At 39.2% G+C, this 21,829-nt stretch overlaps 1 protein-coding gene across 16 annotated transcripts in view; it reads right to left on the reverse strand.

Annotated features, from left to right (window-relative positions):
- GTDC1 (glycosyltransferase like domain containing 1) overlaps nt 1-21,829 on the reverse strand; it is a 200,639-nt gene that overhangs the window by 133,322 nt on the left and 45,488 nt on the right. For 14 of the 16 annotated variants that reach the window (XR_007204642.1, XR_007204641.1, XR_007204643.1 and 11 more), the window contains one exon: nt 13,604-13,814. The exons of 1 other annotated variant lie outside the window; for it this stretch is intronic. Coding sequence is in view for 11 of the 15 variants with exons in the window: in XM_048308680.1 (XP_048164637.1) it covers nt 13,604-13,785 (182 nt within the window). In the remaining 4 variants the exon portion in view is untranslated. Of the gene's footprint in view, nt 1-13,603; nt 13,815-21,829 lie in introns of those variants that run through there. One more of the 16 variants, XM_048308684.1, reaches the window with a different exon arrangement.

Here is a 21,829-nt window from a genome sequence, read left to right on the forward strand (position 1 = left end):
ACAGACAGAAGCAAAATAATAGCAAGTCCCATGCTCCAATGGGACACTTCTATCTGTTTTTTATCAGCATAGCAAGCTGCATCTCCCTTTGCTCCATGGTTTCTCTCACATTTACAGACCTGTGCTACATACCTTAAGCTTCCATTGCTTTACTGAAGTCCTTTCATACAGCTCATTTCTAAATCTTGTCTAGAAGTATTTGTTTTACCCTTCCTAGCCCCTTACATCTCTTAAGTGCCAAGCACTTGGCCAGCCAATATTCCCAAATCAGGCTTCAAAGAGGCAATTCTGAATTATCTTGACTCAGGTTGTGACAAGAAGGGGCAGGGGCCCCCAAAAGCGTGGTGCTCTGCTGCTGCAGGAAGGAGCAGATGGCCACCTTCCAGATGGCCGCCAACCTCGTCTCACCAACTGCAACATCTGTACCTTGAGTTACATCTCAGAGGATGGGCCTGACACAGACTGCAGGTCACTGCCCACGGCTTCCAGCCACACGGCTGCTCCACAAGCCAGAGCATTTTGCAAAATGCAGAATGACAAGCCTGAAAAAAGGTTACGACTAATTAAAGTCTGTAGCAGGGCACAGTTGAAAGAGAGTTCAAAAGTAGATGTTAGAGAGAAAGTCATCTTAAATATATATATTTTAAACGTTTCTCAAATCCAGTGTTTTGTCCCCAGCCACAAACATGCCTCGCTTTCCACATGGCTCCTTGCAGACCTGGAATTAAGATGTGAACTATGCAAACCCAACCAACCCCAATGGTTTTGCTTCCAGGTCACTCCACAGCTGAGAACGAGCTCATTTTTTCAGCTTCCAGACCAAAAGTCTCTAACAGCACTACAAGAGTACTCAAAAATGGACTGGATCCAGCTTCGAATATGATAAACTTCCCAAGGCTCAGTGAAACAGCGGTCAATGAATTTTAGCTTGAAGTACCAAAGAGTAATTTGTGAGTTCTGTACCATCTAAGTCTAATTTTAACACAGCCACAAATTATATTGTTTATTCACATGAACTTAATTCAACTCCTCTTTGGGGCAGTTAAACTTGAAGCCTACCAACAGGAAGGTAACCAAACAATTTTTTCTGCCACAATAAAAGGCTGGTATGAATTAATGATTTCACCAATTTTACAGCATACATTCTTCTAGAGTTTATTTAATAAATTCAAAAATTAAAATGTTACTGCTTTCTTATTCTAAATGCATAACCTCCTCAAAAAGACTGTTCCCAGACATTTAAAAGAAAAAAATTGTGTTTTACAATAGGAAAAGGGAGCACACCGCATTTCAAAATCCATTAAAATATAAAATTCTGGTTACAGGCTCAACAATCTGCCTAATTAGTTTTTTCTAATTAGCAGGATGCTCTAACCTCTTTAATAAGACTTCTGTGGACAGAATGTTCCATACTGGTTATCCATCTGAGGAAAAAACTAAACAAATACTTCTGAAGTGCAGCTAATAGAACAAACGTGGTTGGGCTTCATGGTCAGAAGCCTGCTCTGGCATGTAATAGTGGCAATCTGCAAAAACATGAAATATTCTACCTTGGATACACTACTGCTCACACTAAACACCCCTCTGGATTTTAAGGACAAAATAAAAGATGTTATATGGACAAGCAGCAATGAAGTTACAGTTTTAAACCCCGTGCTGGAAGGTAAAATAAATAAATAAAATAATATTCAAAAAAATAAATTTAAAAACAAAATAAAATATGCATGGACCAGACACCATGGAAAAGTGAGCTGAAGAGATAATGGGAAGGCAAATACCGCAGTGATGCTGTAACAACCCAGAGCGTGGCTGCAAAGGCGTTTGGCTGCACTGCAAAGCATTTGCTCAGTGCACACAGCTTTTGCACCTTCCTCTTCCTCATTCAGAGTCTTAGCGTGTACCTAACAATTAACAAGCAACAGTACTGTCTCCAAATCCCATTTTATCCAATAAAAAACATTCTCATTATTCCCTTGTATCAACCATGCCGTTCAAGAACTATGGGTTAAGAGAAATGGGGAGCCCCAGCAGTATCTGTGACCAGAGGAAAACTCTGCAGATAAAGAAAACTCAGGCCCCTGGCTCCATTAGGAGTTTGGAGAGCAGCTGCTGAGCTTCATCTCAACAGCTGAAATATCCTTTATACTCCTTAAAAATGCAGGAAGCACACAAGCATCTCAAACTCCCTCCCTGCCACCAATTCATTCACCCCAATTCCACCCATGGCCCCAACATGTTGGTCTCATCACCCATCAGCAGACAGGAAAACTATTATATCCTTCACTTTTTTCCAATCAGTATCTAGGAAAACAAGAGCCATGTGCAAAATATAATCTAAGAACAGTCTCTTGAAAACCTCCTGCTAATGACAGGAGGTACAGAGGCACCATAAATATTGACTTCAAACACGCTGAGCCCCAGAGACCCCACGCACTCCACAATGTCAATGACCTTCCATGCAGCTGTTAGCATTGGAAATTAGGATTTTTCAAGTACAGATGCTTACTTTAATGCTGAATTTATATTCCACTCATCATAGCATAGCATGGTTAACAGTTGGACTTGATGCTCTTAGAGGTTTTTGCCAACCCTAATGATTCTGAGTCTATAATTAAAATCTAATATTTTTCTTCTGTATTGAAATGTAAAACTATATAAAAGTATTTTCCAGTATGTTTACACCAGAATGAGTATTATTTCAAGGCAAGACCACTCTCTAGGTTCTCTGCTCCATGTTAAAAAAAAAATGAAAGAAAATGTAGGTTTTATTATCTCTAACTCATGATGCAATTTTCAATAAATACATTAGCCTCTGGTTTTCCAGATTCTTTTGTGGCAATTACTCTTTTCTGACACTCCTCCCTACCATTCCTGCCTATGGATCTTTTGTCTTTTGGGGGCAAGACCTGAGGTCTGTGTTTACAGCACTTCAGACCTGAATGCCTCAACAGCCACAGAAACCACTGAAAACTGATTCCAGACCAGGCCAGGCCCACAGGATCCTCTGCAGGGCTGGTATTAAACCTCAGAAGAGCAAGTTCTGCTGCAAACCAGATCTCACCTTGAGTAGATGGCAACGCAAAGTCTAGAGGAGGTAAAGATGAGGGCTCTGTAATCAAGTCCTCATCCAAAAAAGTCTCTTAACTGGAAAACATCATTTGAGTCATCAGTAACCAAAATGGTCAATTGACTCCACACAAGTGAACTTCCCCAGTCAGGACCTTGAAGATTTGTGAAAGTCATGGAGAAACACAAGGACACCAAAAATTTGCTCCTGGGATAACTGAGCGTCACAAATACCAACAGCTGTCCCACACCTGATGGTAACTCAAGTTCCTCCCAAAGCACCCACCCACCTTTTTTCCTCCCACTTTGACGCTTTACAGCTAAGACTTGAGGATGTAACAATAAATTGGAACCAACTTCAGTCTAGGATGATGACAACAAAGAAGGAATTCAAGGGGTAAAGTAAAAAAAAAAAAAAAAAGAACAAGAAAATGGTCACTCTATTAACAAAAGAAAAAAAAAAACCCTCGAAAACCTGCCAAAACCTCCCCCAAAATTCATCTCCTCTTCTTGCATAGTTTTAGCATCTTTAGCACTATTTCTCCAAATTCATTTGGCAGATAAAATTTTTAACTGTTAAGTTTTTAATAAAATTGACTACCAGGAAATTTCTGCATTAAAAATAATTTAAAATAATTCAATTCCTCAGGGTTTAAGCATAGAGATGTCGCTATGCATGATCACTGCTCCATGTTTAGTGAGTTACAACTCTTCTGCCATGAGTAGGAAATGCGTTTTGCTCACAAAAGCCAAAGGCACTGTCAAACCTGCAGCAATCTGCAGAACATTAGGAAAAAAATGCCTGCAAACTAACTGTTACTAGATAATGGTCCCATTTATCATTCTTAAATTCCATCTTTAATTAAAAATGGGATATTCTCTTACATAAATAAAAAATTGCAGATGTTCTCAAATCACTCCCCTTCAATTTTTTAGTTTTTCCATATATAATATACATAGAATTACATGTTCAGGAATTTTCTCATGTTATTACATAATACCTAAATACATGCAGATTTTTCCATATTCTATTTAGATACACATCATTTTACATTGAGTATGCTATGCTAAAAAGTATTAGCACTCAAAGAAAACATGATAACAGAAATCAATAGGAATACCATTTAACTGCAAGAAAAATAGAATTTGAAGTAAATTTTCTATTGCTCTACCCATAATAATTTACACCTTTTCTTTTTGAAACATTTGGTAAATCACTAGTTTAAAGGACTGATGTAGTTACATCAGGTAAGGTGGTGCGAGAGAAACCCTTAGCTCCACTCTAAATACATTTTTCCCCATATAATTCTTTGAAATACTGCTAAAAGGCATAAATTCTTCCAGTAATTCTGCAACAAGAAAGTCATGTATTTGCTTTCAATGTTGTAGCCACTGCTGTTTCCTTCATTCTTTCTTCAAGTTGCAACTAGACAGAAATAGAAGTTCAAGCGTGCAACAAGTAAAATGGAAATTAAGAGAGCTGAAACAAAAAAATGATGAACAAGAAGGCAAGGTTATAAACATAAACAATAAAAACAGTCAGCGCTCTGAAATGGAAAGCATTCTTTAAAATGACTGTGTCCACTGGACCATCAGAGTAAATGTGCAGGAGGAAGGGAGGAAAAGACAGGGACAAAGGACAAAGGCAAGAAAGGAAAAATACTGTCCAAGGGAATAAGGAAATGGTGGAAGTCTGCATTACTGAAAGATGAACAAAAAAAAGTCTTTCAGTTGCTTTGTATTCATCAAAGATATTCCAATTAATAGACACAATGTATGTATTCCTAATATTTGTTTTGAAGGGAAGTTAAATCTATCATCATAATGACTCGAAGTCTACCAATAACAGGTACCATTCCCAAGATACTTAGGCTGAGACGTATAAAAGGGAAGAGGAGGAGGAAATAAATTGATCAAACTGTGGTTTGAGGGAGTCAGAAGTTGATCCTAAATTAAATGTTTTCCATTGCACCACAATTTGGCACATAGATTGTAATCAAACTCCTGCTTAGGTATGTGTTGCTTATTTAGGGAAGAAACGATATCATAATCTACAAAATTAAATGGTTTATGTGTCAGTTTAGGGTAGCATTTCTGTTTGATACATAATGGCCTTTATGAAGCAACCATCCATCCACAACCACCCTCACCCACCGTGCCTTAGCTCACACCAGAGTGGGCTCCAAGATTATGGCCTAAGTCCCTTGGCTGAAACTACACCAGGACATCATGGCCCTTGGAGAGCATCCAGTGGACTCCAGCCTTGTTTTAGGAACATTCAGTCTTGTAATCCCAGAGGAATTGAGAAAATAAAATCTGAAAACACCTTTGGGCACATTTTCCAGAGTGACCATGGACCTGGTCAGTGCCTTCAAAATCCGCACTGAAACTCACGGATACCCACAGCAGGTGCTAACAGCCCTCAGAGGCAAAAAAAGAATCCTGGAATGGTTCGGGTTGGAAGGGACCTTAGAGATCATCCACTTCCAAAACCCCTGCCATTGGAACCTTGGTTGCTCCAAGCCCCATCCAAGCTGGCTCCCAGGTACAGGCACATGGGCTGAAATAGGTAAGGAAAGACCTCTGGATTCTTGGTCTGTTGAAGACTGGAAACTGAGCTGTCACAACTACCTGAACCAAGACTGTCAAACTTCTTTGGGTCAAGTTAAAGCATACCAAAAACCACCCCCAAAAATATATATATTTGTAATAGTGTTAAGGTAGGTCATCTCCCAAAATTACTTTGCTAAAATCAGTTTGTACAATGTAAAATTCCTTTTCACTATGCATCAATTCACAAAACCCAGTCTAGTTGTGAGTACTCATTACGAAAATTAGTTATTTATTTCACCAGAACATAAAGCTATAAATCTAAATCATGTGCAAGGCAAGTATCTGACAAAATTTTTATATATAAGTTTATATAATATTTACTTCCTAGCTAAAAAAAAAAAAAAAATTGAGATAAAAAAAAAAAGCAGCACCGAAAAAAAGGAAAAAAAAAAAAAATCATTATTTTTTCTCTTTATTAGATGCAAACTAAAGCTTTTTTTACTTTCCCTTTGGAAGATCAAATTAGTGTTATGGGCTGGAATGACAATGAATTGTGGAAAGTATCATATTCTTTATAATATAGTAGTGTATATGTTTGTTATTTGGAAACAGAAATGTAATCCATAACTAATCTAGAAATAAAATATATACACAGCAACCATTTAAAAGGACAGATAAAATCCTCATTAAAATCCTAAGTGCAGAAATACTGAATCATAATGCACAATTTCATTACATTTTACTGCCAGCAATGTAAATATCAATTCTCCAGGTGATTCATAAAATTCATTTTAGAAAGAAAAATAAGGATTTCACCCGGCATTTGAGAACATAAAGGAAAACACATGCTAGGGTTTGAAAACCCAGACTGTTCTTTCCTTCTCTCATCAGAATATTTTGCTGGAATTTCAGCAAATCTTTTACACATCAAACAGACAACTGCCATTTCACATTAGCACTTTGTACAGATCACCCAGCAGTCCCAGCCCGTGTCCTTCCCGGCCCTGCACCTCTCCCTGCATCGTCTTCATCATTCCCATCTTACTTCTGCCAAATCTCAGCTCCCATATATACACTCCCCCTGACTTCAAAGGAAGGAGCCTGCATTTAAACTCAGTTAAACCCTCTTTTAACTATCCAAATTGTGAAATTGCCTAATAATGGGAGAGTATTTAAGGAAAAAAAAAAAAAAAGCATGTTGGACAAATTAACCAAGTAAAGTTTTTGGAGGGAAGAGTGCATGTGGGGGTTTCCACACAAAAACGTAAAGAAAACCTGTCACTTTTAAAATGAATAGCTACCATCTGCCAGCATTTTATCTGAGGCAAAGTTGATTAATGCAAAGTGAATGTTTAAGATCACATTGCTGTCTGCCTGAATAAATTTCAGGTAGTTTACTTGGGAGATTTTTTTGTCCTATTTCTTAGAAGTTTTTTTTGCTGTTCTTATTGGATCGCCCCCTCCAAGTTTTTCAGCAGCCAGAGCTAAGAATAAAAACATTTGTTCTTAAATCATGGTGCTGTACAAGGACTTTCGAGCACCAGAGTATTGTTTCTGACCCCCTCAGAACAAGAGAATTCATCTGCATCAAAAGGACACCTCATCTCCTTCATCGGCTTCACAAAAACTTTTCAGGCAGCCTCTCTCCATCATACTGAAAAGGAAATTTTCGCAGTCTGGTTGTGAGCAGAGAAACAACAGCAGTGCTGTTATCCTCAATAGGAAATTATTTTGCCTCTAGACCTTCCCTAATTTTTTACCTCATTTTTTAACTGGGTTAAGTTTTTTTACCAGATCAAATTCTTTTTACCAATTATTTAATGATTTGCTTTTATTCACACTATCTTCCCCATTAAAAAAAAAAAAAGCAAACCAATTATAGATTCTAAACCTTTTCTTCGTTAACTTTTAACACCTTGGTTTATATTAGTGTTCTGTTAAAAATCATTCTCAAATCCGTTTGATAATATACTCCCCTTCAGAAGTTCTCTCTGACCAATAACATTTTCAGGAGAAGTTTCCAGAACAGGCTTTGGGCAATTTTAACCTAAATCAAACAAAACCCAGTTTTACACATGCATTCCCATGTTACGTTTTTCCAGCATCAGATGGCCTCCAAGTTCTCCCTCAGCAGAGAGAATTTCACACCCCTTATCCAGGCTGGGACACTCTCTATTATCCAGGGCTACAGCAGTGGAGGGCATCATCTGTGCTAAGTGGTGGAGCTTCGTGCCGTTCCATATGGACGTATATTCTCCCTGCTTACACTCGAAGCTGGCTGGACACCAGCCAGCTCTGGTCAGAAGTCACCAAGTTGTTTTAGCTCAGTACATGGTGCCTGTGTCTCGTATCTCAGTAGGGTTTATTGGTTTAGGCTCAACATGGTGCTAGGACGGCCATCTGGCCCCCGGAGCGGAGCGAACTCCCAGCCAGCTCCCTCGGAGCGTGGGCAGGACAAACGTGTGTGCGTTTGCACCAGCCCGTGTGAACTAACCTGGGTGAACTCCAACGATTTGTTGAGGGGGAAAAAAATGCGAGCAAGTTTAGCACTAATGGAATGAAAGAAGTAATGACCCTTTGTTCAGAGAGGGAGCGGAAAAGCGGAGTGCTGGGTGAAGCAGTGGCTCCCACACCCTCCTTTGGGCACTTCCACAGCAAGGTGAGAATGTGGATATTTGTACCCATTAGTGAGTTACACCCACATGGTATTTTTAATCAAAAAAGTGTTTAAGGCCAGCTTGGATAGGGCTTGGAGAAACCTGGTCTAGTGGAAGGTGCCCTTGCCCATGGCAGAGGGGTTGGAACAACATGGTCACCTGCAAACCAACACAGGCTGTGATTATGTGTTTCTAGGAGACTTGAACCCTGTCCTTATGGGATACTGGATATTACATTAGGTCACCTTATACATTCATGCCTTTACACCAGCTCATCAAAGCACAAGGGAGCTCTAGGAGCACATTCCACTGTGCCTCACACAGAACTGCAGTTGAAACACATGGAGCAACAAAGATGCAGTGAAACCAAGACCACCTTGGACAGAAAATTATTCAGTAATTCCAAAGAGATGAGCCATGTCCCATCTTCAAATGCAATGAATTTGAGCAGTAACATCAAAGTACACACTCTTAGTAGTTAATGCTATGAATGGGATTTATGTTTATTCACCTATATATAGAAGCAAACACCATAAAATATGCCCAAAAAATCCCAAACAGTATCAGATTAACTTTTTTTTTTAATTTGTAGGTAAAGGGTTATCTTCTTTTAACTAATGTACTACTCATACATACAATTTATTCATTCCTTACCTGAGAATTATGAGGGCCAAATTCAAGGAAGGCCTCTAATGCAGGACACATTATTGCAGTTCCTACAAAGATTATATAAACATTTCCAGTATTCCACAGAAAGATGTAAACAGGCACAGATGTTTCCAGCACAAATGGGTATCTGTGTATTCAGATTTAATGAAATTTGCCCTGCCCTGCTTTGAGTCACATCCTCAAACACCTCCTCCAGGGCATGCAGGAATGTTTCTGAAAACAAAATATCTAGAAAGCAGTTAAATCCTCAAGTTTGCAAATGCTCACACATCCACACAGTGTTATGTTTTCTGTAGGATTGAACTACTCACAGGAATAAAAATTTAAAAGATTGCTGGTTTTAAGATATTTAGGGGACACAGCCCACCAGTTAATAAAGATTTCACTCTATAATAAGGTGTTTTCTCCTTATAGAATAGAACAAAAGAATCAGAACTGAAACAGTTTTAAATCTAGTAGTTTCGATAGAATATTAAAAATAAAACCCAAAATCAAAAAACAACCACATCTACATTACATACTGTTGAAATATACTCTCCTTTGCTGAACACCACACCTCCAGGTTGGGGGTTTTTTCAGAGCTCTATTAATTGAAAACAATAATTTGTTTTCTCTTTTCTAAAATGTAAAAAGCACAGAATTTGTCTTTAAAATATAGCTGTCAGATATCAAGGGGTATATATATGCTAACATTGACCCTAGGGGTATTTCAGGGCTAGAATCTGTTACAAATAAAATCTTTATTCATATGAACAGCTACCTGGGGGGCAATACTGAATGTTATACATAATATTTATATATATATATATTTAAAATAATCTAGCAGTGCTATTAAAACACACTGGAAGCTACACTGAATTTAGTCACTCTCTTTTACAGATCTAAGTCTTACACTCCTAACTTTTGGGGGTATGAATCACTTTCTGTAGAGGATAGCTCCTAAATTATAAACTCCTTTCATCTAATGTGTCATACCAGTGTTTTACTATCTGTAATTTAATAGATTGTTCACTGTAAGAAAGAAAATAGCTACAAGAAAAATGAAAGCTTTTTTTTTCAATAAATTGTGAAACAGCATTTTCAAATTTGAGAACTATCCTTGAGTCAAGAAGAAAAACAAGGCTAATTTTTTTTTTTTTTTTTTACACATTTTCTAGAATTACAAAATAGTCACTGTGTGCTATGGAAAACAACTTTAGGCTAAAGATCAGACATCCACATTTATCAAGGAGTTGAAGCTGTCTGAAGGAAGTTGGGAGACAAAGCAGTGAACACAGCAGTTTTGCAGAGTGACAGCAACCTGAGGAGGCTCTGCTGGACCTTCCAAATCGATGGAATGAAGAAGATAATATCCCACCAACTGCTCACAAAACTCTCAGATTGTTGACAGCCTTGTCTAGAGAAAGCAGACAGTAATTCCTCCCTTTTTCAGTGCATTTCAAATGCTGTGATTTGGAAACTACCACCACAAGAATGAAACTACTCGTACAAACACAACATCCAAACACCTCCTTTCTAATTAAGGAAAAATTGTGTGTGACTCTACAGCAATTAAAACTCAATCTGTGGCTGCTGCACATCAATCTATGAGACCATTTCAAATTTTATAGGCAAGTGATCCACCTTCATATTCTCCTTCTGGCCTTCCAAGTTGAAGGGACTCTGCACGCCCAGGCTTCCCGTTCCTCAGGACTCCCATGCTCCTCTCAGGAGATGAAGGAAGACATGAGCTGGTTTAACACACTGCTCAACAAAGCCAGGAGAACAGAAAAGCAACACTTTTCTGGAGAAATGCAGCACAGACTTTGCATTGGGGAATTAATATAAATCCACGCAGTACTGCAGATCAAACACTGAGTGTCCGGTATCTTCCGTAACAGCTCCGCGTGCTCCCTGTGGAGGGTGAGGACACCTTCTCCCTGTGACAGTCCTGGGGAAATCTCCACGTTCTTGAGAACATGATGGTACTGCACACCAAGAGAGCAGCCGTACAGTTCACAAAAGTTACGTTAAATGCCCTGTTTGTTACCAACTCAGCTTTAGTTCTTGCTCAAGGGAGGACATGTCTGTTCGCTGATAAAACAATTAGCAAGTTCATCACAGAAACTCTCTGCTCACTGCAGAGTATCTGAATTTAACATCTACAGCTCTGCACTGCATCCTTTGTTTCAAAAGCACTTTTTAAGACTGCTCCTTAACTCACTGTCACATTTAAACTAACAAACCTTCTTCCTCCCAAAGATCAGCTTATATGGATAGAAGTCTAAGTCCTTTAAAACACACCTACACTACTCTAAAATGTATCTAACATCAGACTTAACGGCATCAGTATTACTTCTCACACACACCAGGATCTTGAAATAAAGTACAGTTTGAACATAAAGATTTAGTAAGGCAGCTCCATTATCAGAAGTGTTTGCACTTGAAATATCCGTGACCTTTCTGCATTATTAAACACACAAATAAAAACAAGGTATTTACAAAATGTCACATTTATGAAAAGCACTTATAAAAGAAAGGGGTTTTTTCCGTAAATAATGTCAATATTATAAGTAATGCAAATTTGGTATTTCCCACGACCTCACAAGAAGGTTGAAATATTTAAATGTGCAATTCTAAACACAGAGTCCTGCCAGTTTGCAGTGGAATTTTGTCTTTGCAAACTACTACCTGGGAAGCTGATCTTCAGTGGTTACTGGAAAGCTTAGAAATAACAGAATTAACATTAATTTTACTCAATGGTTTTTTCTAATAGGAAAGTAGCCATCCTTACTAGGTTGCAGTCTGATACACTTATACTTTCAATTTAATAGAATAATCGAAACATTCAATTACAAAACAAACATTAAAAATGTGCAAGTAAAGTAGAAGGTACCTCTAATCAGTTTTCCTCTCACCAGCCATATCAGCCCTTGATCCTAAAATTTTATGCTGCCTTCGAGGACAAGGTACAAATTCTATTTTAACCATCCCATCTTTGTCAACTTTGACTGTTTGATTCCCTCCGCTCCAACCCGAACAGCACCAGCAAAGAAAACGCTTTCCTCTCCTTAAGATGCTCCATTGGTTAGATCACATTTATTTGCTGTCAATAAAGGTTGTATTTGCACATAAGTCTATGACAGATTGCAAGTTTATTAACTTCAACTGAGTTTTCAGGCTGCTGAGTTGAGGTTTTTTTGTTGGGTTGTTGGGTTTTTTGTGGGATTTTGCTTTTTTTTTGGTTTTTTTGTCAGCGCTCCCTCCCCCCTTTCCCCAAGATGTGGGTTACTTGACAAATTGGAGTTAAGTTATCTTAGGTCAATGTAACTGTAAGTTAAACTAATGAAGTGTATGTCTATGAGTGATGTCTGATTAGTTTAATACAGTTAGTGCTGGACAGCTTGGGCTGCTGACCTTGAAGGAACACAGATAACATTGTGATGCGTTGGAGGATGTGGTTGTGATACAAGACAAATTTACATAACAGTTTGTCATGTACACTCCTCCAAAACAAAACTGTTGCAAAAAGAAAGCAAGAGGAAACCAAGGCTAAATGCCTCGCACAAGACAAAGCAGGGAAAATTAATTATAACATTCGGCTTGGGGTGGGAGATTATTTTAAATGGGAGCCAAAAGCAGGCACAGAAAAGGTGTACATTTACACACTACGTGTTCCAAGATGGGTTAGGCATTGTGCTGGCTAGCACTGAGCAAATGCAGCCTTCTACAGCCCAAATCTACTCTAGAAAAATGAGATTCCTTCCTCAGGAAGCACCTACTCACTCAAGGTAACAAATACCAGACCCAATTCTGAACTGCAACTTGTTGGCACATCGTTCAGGTGTGCTCAGAGGCCTGCTGAAGCTCATTCTGCTGCTGAAAAGCAGCTAAAAGAACCCTGTACATGAACAGTCTCTCCCCCTGAAGGTGTACAGTCCCCCCACAAGGCTCTGCGTGCTCTGAGCAGGGCTCTATCTCACTGCTCCAGACAATCACCTCGCCACATCTCATCTGATCAGGTAGGCCAAGCAAAACTGCTGGGTTTAGAGGCGGCTTGGCTCTGGAGCGACTGATTCTCACTATATGATAGCTATCTTGTTGACCTAAATAGCCTGCTTTTATCAGCCCAGGTTCTAGCTGCTGGAAATTTGCCACTTACATAAATGTATAATTGACACCCACAGCTGCTGCCATGTTACGGAACCGGACCATCATTAAGATAAAACTGCTCCCTTAATCCTCCAGGTCAGCCTGAGCAGGACACTGATAAATCAGACTTGCTAATAGATACATGGGAGGGCACGTGAGGAAGCTTGCAGTGTTCACATCTGTGCCATCTCAGCCTAATCTGTGAAGTACAGTTTAAACCTTTCAGAATAACTGAGCTCATATGATAAATTTCAAATAAGAGACGCACATACATGTGCAGACATCAGGTATCCAGATACTGAGAGACTCTCACGGACTGGAGATGCAAGACAAAAGAGTCTAGGAAATTCTAAATAAAACATGTAATTTCCCAGTTATACCCCAAGAAGAAAAACCTGAGTTGCCCACTGCAAGTCTCTAATTGCTCCCACATACACCCTTGCATGCACACAAGGGTTAAGCTCAAGAGACCTGGTTGAAGACATCTCTGTAATTTGATTTTAGAAATTATTCAATCCCTTGTTTACCTGTAATTAGAACTTGTTGGCACTGTTTGCATGAAATAAAGAGCAGAAGTCCGTGCCTTCCAATGCCACTTCTTAGCTGGAAGTGTGCAGAGAACACAATCTTCTTGTAGCTCTTCCTGGAGGACATCCATCAGCTGTTTGTGGGAACCACCATAAAAGGGTTCAATGAGAAGGACACTCATTTTCCAAGTACTTCAGAACTGTTTGAAATCTGAAAATGAAAACAGAGACATATTTTACTTTAGAAACGTATCTTTATTATTATTACTTCAGAAAATTATATTGGAAGAAGAAGAAATATATTGCAAGGCCTTATAGTGTCTTCATTTTTCCCATAAAATTAAACCTTAATATTGTATTAATGAGTTTACTTCAGAAAAGGCTACTTAGCAATTATGATGACTAGACTATTTTGACCTTTAAAAGATACTGTCTGTAATTTTTAAATGAATCAAAATGTGCAGGACTTAAGAACACATTGTATTATGGATTTATGGGTTCGTTTTCAATCAGGTATCTAAAAGCACCTTTACTTTACACACTAACTCTGAAATACTGTCAATTATTCCATAGCTTAGGATGTAGCTTATTCATTCTTATATAGGTTTCCCTCCTCTTCCTGGTGGCAGAGAAAATTAGAGAGCAATTCAAACACACTTCAGCCAGAACAGTTGCTAGTAACAGTGATTTGGGTAAGTGACTTAAAGGCAGAGCAGCTTGAGGAGATGCAGTTGGGGCATCCCCCAGGACACTCTCCTGCATCACTGGGAGCTGGGATCACCACCCCAGCAAAAACAGAAGATGCAAACCATCTTATTTCTTCTGAATACTCCAAAGTGGGTGGAAGAGAACACTAGAGGAGGCTCAAGGAAGCTCTGAGATAAGCAGCCACAGAGCTGCTAGCAAACAGGATGCAGAATGTGCTGCCCAAAGCAAGGGGACAGATGAAAACCCGGTGACTATTGCTCATCGCCCTCATGAGTCACACCCTTGGGGTACTCAAAAGCTGCTTTTCACATGCTTTGAGCAAAACCATCACACACAAAAGCTGAAAACAAAACTCTGAAAGGTGTTCACCATCCACAAACACCTCTCTCATGGTTTCTCTCTCAACACTCCCTGAGAAGGATGGACTCTCTACTAAACTCAGTTACTCAGGACTTGTGTTTGACACTATACGTTGCAAGACCGTACACCCATTTCCTGACCTGCAATTTCTAGTGGTTTCAGACTGTAATCCTTATCTTGCCAAAACCTCTGGTGACAAGAAGTGAGATTCAACAGAGAACTACATACTCTCTTGAAAATCTCAATCATCATCTCAACCATAGTTGAGAAATCTAGTTTGATTCAAGATCAGGATAAAAATATTATGTATTCTGCAATCAGAGGGCAGAAAACAAATGAAAAGCCTTTTAAGTGCACTGCAGCTATCAAAAGATAGTTAACCAGTGACAAAAATCCAAACACTAAATCAATTTAATTGGGAAACAAAACATAAGAAACCTTTAGGTAGCTTTTTGTTGTTGGCCCACCATGGTGCCAGATGAAATGGTGCCGTAGAGCTTCTGGGTCATTACAGAACAATCAACAAGAGAAAAAACATTCCATGCTCCAACTTTCTTGCCCTAATCCATCCTGGATTCAAGTTATCATTTGCTCTATTATTCACTCCCCCATAATGTTTCAAATAAATTACTTGTTTTAACAAACGTGTTCTTTGCAAAATCAAAAAGAAAGCCATCTGGAAGCAGAGACTTCACTCCATTTTGGAGCTTGCTTCTTTTCAGGTAGCAGAACAGTTTCTGATCTCTTTTCCACTGACCTAATTTCAAAAAAATCACACTTTTGAGATCACTGACGTTTTCTGAATTTACAATGATGTAACCAAAATCATACTCTCTCCTCCAAAGCCCTTTTGGAGCCGGCAGGGTAATAACTGCTATAAAAACACAAGCTGTGGTTTAGAATCTGCACTATTCACCTAAAGAACAATTTGTAATTAATCATGCTATGCTTGTCATCAAATGCCACCGAAAATTTAATTCAAAGGACTAATGTTTTATAAATTCAGCCCCTAAAAACGGGGGTATGTGAAAAGTTGGTAAATGCCACTGAGTCAGTCACTCGGGGAGGCTTGCAACTAATTTACAAATCATTAGCAGTATCAGTAATAAAACAATTTGTTCATGAAACATCTGATCAAATCACACTTCACCAGACTAGTTCTGAAACTGGTTTTATCACCAGGTTTAGCTGTACCCACACTGTGCTCTTTGGTTTTATTTTGCACCAGTTTTCACTGTACATCCCTCATGGGAACACAGAATGACTGTACATGCTGACGGTAAGAGATTGCTCAGTCCTCATGTTTCCTCCTGCTTAAAGACCCTGACATTTAGTTAATTATTCTGCATTTACCTACCTTTAGATCTATTAGTGAAACTGCATGATGCAAATATTACACAAGTATTGCCATACAATAAACCCCCTTTGGCTATTTACATTGGGAAACTGGGTTGAAATCGTGGATGTGTCGTGGAGTGGGTGTTAAGATAGCTCTTGATATGTAATTCTTCACAATAACACTCACAGACCCCGTGGCAGCAGCCCGTGAGGGTGACAATCAGCAATGACACATTTTTTTCAGAGACGACCTAAAGCTCAAAGGTTTTCTTACAAAACTCACTCACCCAAAAAAATTTAGGTGCTGCTTATTGAAATCCTCACTAGCATTTGTTGGATTCTGTTGTCGTGTCATCTCTGTACATTACCAGGAATATACATCAAATTCAATTTAGAAAAAAATGTTATAATGTTATTTAAGAAGGAGTATATGGTTTATTTTATTCTTTTTTGTTGTTTGTTTTTAAATAAGATGCTACCTACGTAAGATACTACTAAAGGATAATGGCAGTACAATACATGTCACATTCACTTCAGGGCTTGACTAAGATGAAGCAATGAAAAAGTCAATAAATTTTCTGTTTTTAAAAGATACACTGATAATGCTAAGGAAATTATATTATATATAACTAATAATTTCTTGTACTTAGAAAGACACAGAGGAGGTAGAACAGAGTCATTTGGCTCATATTTCACCCACATGACTTCCAGTTTTGTTCACATACAAAAATAACAGCTATTATTTTTGCTTTATTTCCCTTGACCCAGCCAAGTTAAGGTAAATATGTACCATAAACTCCTCAGCGGTCTCCAAAAGACACAGCTGATAAATGGCCTGAGAACATTCACCGTATCTGATGGAATGCAATCCTCAATTAAATATAAATCACTCCAGGTATTCTTTTCCCCATTTCAAAGAAAACAACAAATATTAGAAAAACAGAACTGCTTCCCCTTTCTCATTACAGTATTTCCTCTCTGGAGCCAGCAATCCTGGGTGTTCCTCAAACAGCTCAACCCCATCCACAACAGCTGCAGGATCCTTTCCTTTGAAAGTTTCCTACTCTGTCTTTACCATACAGAGCAGCACATTCTTCAGGATACACATTATACATCTGACAGAAAAAATCCTTCCAAGTGGTAACAGTGTCAAAATGACATGACTAATACAGAGGTATACTGAAGTACTGAGAAGTGTAGGTGGGTAATTAGGTGCTGTCTCAAAGCCAGCAGCTCACAGTGACATTCAGCCAGGACTTTTGTCACTTGCTGCAGTTCTACCCCACACTGAAACATGGCAAGTGATGGAGTCCCTGAAAGGGCCACTGCTGTTTGAACTAATAATTTCCTTTTAAAAGGAAGTCAGAGTACTGTACAGAGTAATAAATAAAAATTTACTTTAAAAGCACAGAAGAATTAACTGTTCAACCAGCCACAAAACCATGGCTTCTTTTTAAACTCTAGGTGAACACCAACTTAGGTATTTTTGTTAACCAACCTAGGCAGAGAAAACCCATCATTTTCCACAATTTATTAAAAAACACACATTCACTCTGTCTTACAGAAGTGTGGTTTCACAAATTCAGCACAGCTCACATCAAGAAGCCATAATTAGCTCTGTTCATTGACGTACTCAGACAACATAAATTACAGATCACATTTAAATATCTGTCCAACAAAACAGCTGAGCAACCATCCAAACCCAAAGGAATAATTGTTAATATATTCCACAGGTAGAGATCTGCTATTAGTTACAGGAAGTAAGGTATATAGTTTCAGTAATGGTTGTTTTAACCGTCACAGTCCCACACGTATGAGAAATTTATTCCACCACCGTATCCGAGCACACGTGGTTCAGCGTCTCATAACTCAACCCACGGCAAAACCCACCAGGTACGAACTGTGGACATCAACATACTTAAACCTTTGATGGTTTCACAGAAACACACTGCAATGGCTGATACAGGCAAAAAATTTCCATGTTCCATGCTGCAATAAAACAGGATTTTCCAAAGGACTATTAAGAATCTTTACCTTTCCTTCTCTGCCCCTTCACCCTCCCATCCCCACCTGAAGTGGGGAGGTGGTGTAAATACACACACATACAGAGATTGAAAGAGCCTGCATTGCCCTCCCACGCATGACAGTGACTCACTGAAACCCTGGAGCTGTACCTTAAACACAATCACATTTTAAGGTTTGACCAAAATTTAACTTGAATTTAGATCACCCAAAAGTACCGGCTCTGAGGTTTGTCATTACTAAACTGAATAAGCGAAAATGACAATTTATCTTTTATATAAATCAACTGGAAAAAGCAAGAAGTCCTCCACTTCTTTTGAGAATGTGGTAAACCAAAATCGTTCACCTGTATTTGGATGGCTGAGCAGCAGTAACGTTAATTTACTGGTGACACCTATAAGCCACAGTCTGGTCCATGCATACAACCTGAGAGTTGCAAACACCTACAGAATGCCAAAATCTATCATTACCTGGAGGCAGCAAGGAATGAAACCTGCATGGATTGCCCAGCCTGCTTTGGTTTCACTAAAACACCACATCTTGTTTTTACTGTGCTTATGATCTACTCATACAAGGGCATGGAGTGATAGAACAAGAGGAATGGCTTTAAACTGCAGGAAGGTAGGTTTAGACTAGAAATTAGGAGGAAAATCTTCCCTGTGAGGGTGGGGAGGCCCTGGTACAGCATTCCCAGAGAAGCTGTGGCTGCCCCATCCCTGGAAGTGTCCAAGACCAGGTTGGATGGGGCTTGGAGCACCCTGGGACAGGGGAAGGTGTCCCTGTTCGTGGCAGGGGGTGGATCTGGATGGGCTTTAAGGTCCCTTCCAACCCAAACCATTCTCTGATGCTATGATGCAATCAGAATTGCAAACAATAAAATTTTTAAAGAATTGGTTTGATTTTAAGCGAACTGTGAGGATTGCCAGGTTCAGTTCTTACACCTGTGTTTTCAACCCTGAGATGGAACAGCAGGAATTGGAAATCAGAGTCTGAAGATGTCCCATGGCTATCAATCCAGAGACACCCTGACACAAGAGACAGTAAAGGCTCCTTTTGGAGTTTATGCATTTAGAAAGTAACATGTTGTAAAATCTGCACATTACTCTGTGAATGCTAAGTTAACAATACTGCTATAAATCCTTAGGAAAAAGTTGTTAATGCATATGCAGTGTATGCATTTTAAAACTCAGTATTTAAATTGTTTTACTATTTTGTCTAAGCAAAGGCACTAATGACCTTCATAATTTTCTATTGTAAATTAAATTTGTTTTTTTCCAGCTACAGAAGAGCAAAAAAAATTTAATCCCTATACTTCTCTCTGCACCTTCTTCCCCTGACACAGTCTGAGACTGTCATAAATACTTTGTATCTATACTTCTAGCCATCCTCAATCAACATCTTTGAAGATCTTAATCTATATTGAATAAATTATTGCAATTTATTCTTTTCTTCCAGTGGAGCACGACATCTGTGCATCACATTTATGGTTAACTCAAAACCACAACAGTCAACACTACCTCGGTGGGGAAGCCTCCATCCCCCCTTGGAGCACAGCACTCCAAAGATACATTTTCAGGGAAATTTCTCTGACTGATGTGCTGATCCTCAGTACATTGAGAATGGCAATTACAATACACAACTTGGTTTCTTTGTGTCTAATCGAATCTCCTAAATTCTATACATGGGACTAAATACTGCTTAGGACAGGGTATGAGGGATACTCAGTACTCTGTAAAACTATTTTCACAAATTCAGATTAACAAAGGCAAATAAAGCATTGTTAATATTTAATTACAATATGATTTTCTTCCAAAGAAAGGCAAAATAGAAGGGAAAGAGACACAGAAGAGGTGTGATGGAGAACCAGGGCCACACTCCACCAGGGAAACCACTACAGCCACGATCACCCATCACCAGCAAACCCAATTAACTCTTCCACAGGGTTTGTTCCTCTGTCTCCTCCCTTTAATGGTCCAAATACATTTATAGAAGTTGACACGAGTATGCTGCAGAGTAGTAGGTATTAAATAATTACCTTCACAAAAAGTTTTACATTCTTTTGAGCAGCTCTTTCACCATTAACAGGATTTTTTTAAAAAAGGGAAAATAAAAAAAAAATACAGATCTAATATGAGAGTATAACCTCATATGAGAATATGCCAGGTTTGCAATTGGATTTGAGAGAAAATTAGTTATTCTGATTTAACAGTTAATTATAAGCTCCCATTTGCCATGTAATTCAGAAGCCTGGAAAAATGAAAGCTGATTTTAACAGAGACTGCTAAAGTTGTTAAATGGTACATTGGCTTTATCCAACTTACTTGCAGCATGTTTATAGTACTTGAAGGATCAACACAGTTTACAGGACTCAACATTTCCAGTGCTGCACCTATGACTGTAAATTTAATAGCACTGATGATGCTTACATTAAGTTTAAATAGATGAAGGATCCTTGATTTAGAGTATCTCTGAGAGGAGAGGGAACTAATAGGTGTGGTAATGGGAGATGTAGCACTATTTTTAAACTTGACAGGAGACATATTAGTTGCTAGTTCCCTATTATAGAAAAAGTCCCAGTCTGGTAATAATGGGCTGGCATTTTGAAACTCCTCCGATTTATTAGGAATATGATGAGAAATGTGCTCCACACACTCTGAGTTTCAGACCAGTTTCTGTACAGAAAGGTAAGAATTACAACGTGCATTCATGGCCAGTTAAGGACCATATGTATTCATTTTTAAAAAGTCACAAATATTTTAACTAATTTTATTTGAAAGTCACAGTCTACAGTTCATATTAGCTGATTGATTAAAAGCCAAAGCACTTGCTAGAAGACATCATTAGTCACTCTGTGAGGTAATAAAAATCACCCTACATGAAAAAGTTGGTTTGTTTTCCCCAGCAAACTTGAAGTAGCAAAACACTAAGTGAAGAGCAAATCACTCTTGTATCAACAAAATTTGGGATTGAGAACTTCAACTGCTCTTGTACAAAAGCTGGAATTGCAAGAGTTAATTTAAACATTAATTTAAACATTAGGCTTGGTAGCCTGAGATGTTTGGCAGCAACACTTGAGTGGGCACAAGCCAGATTTATTTTGCAGTCAGAAGGTATCCCTTTGAATATGTGATGAAAGGATCTGCATCTTCAGTCACACCTTGAGTCCACGAAGAGGATGGAATGAGATCTACTGTCAAATCGAGTTCAACTGTGAAATCAGGGAGGGGTCCCACACACAGGAGCAATTCTGAGGGCAGCTGGCCAGAAAGCCAACCCTGTCCTGGGCTGCATCCAAAGCCATGGGGGCAGCAGGTTGAGAGAGCGGATTCTGCCCCTCTGCTCCCATGAGATGCCACCTGCAGAGCTGCATCCGGGTCTAGGGTCCTCAGTAAAAGAGGGATGTGGACTTGGTAAAGCCAGGCTGGGAGAGCTGGGGGTGTTCCCCTGGAGAAGAGAAGGCTCTGGGGAAACCTTAGAGCCCCTTCCAGGGCCTAAAGGGGCTCCAGGAGAGCTGAAGAGGGACTGGGGACAAGGGATGGAGGGACAGGACACAGGGAACAGATTCACACTGACAGGGTTAGATGAGATATGAGGACAAAATTCTTCCCTGTGAGGGTGGGGAGGCCCTGGCACAGGTTGCCCCATCCCTGGAAGTGTCCAAAGCCACATTGGGCAGGGCTTAGAGCAATCAGGGATAGTGGAAGGTATCCCTGCCCATGGCAGGGGGTGGAACAGAAGGAGTTTTACGGTCTCTTCCAACCCAAACCATTCTGTGATGCAAAGTTCACAAGACATGTA

Source organism: Corvus hawaiiensis, chromosome 7 (assembly GCF_020740725.1).
Source record: "Corvus hawaiiensis isolate bCorHaw1 chromosome 7, bCorHaw1.pri.cur, whole genome shotgun sequence".
Lineage (NCBI taxonomy): Eukaryota > Metazoa > Chordata > Aves > Passeriformes > Corvidae > Corvus > Corvus hawaiiensis.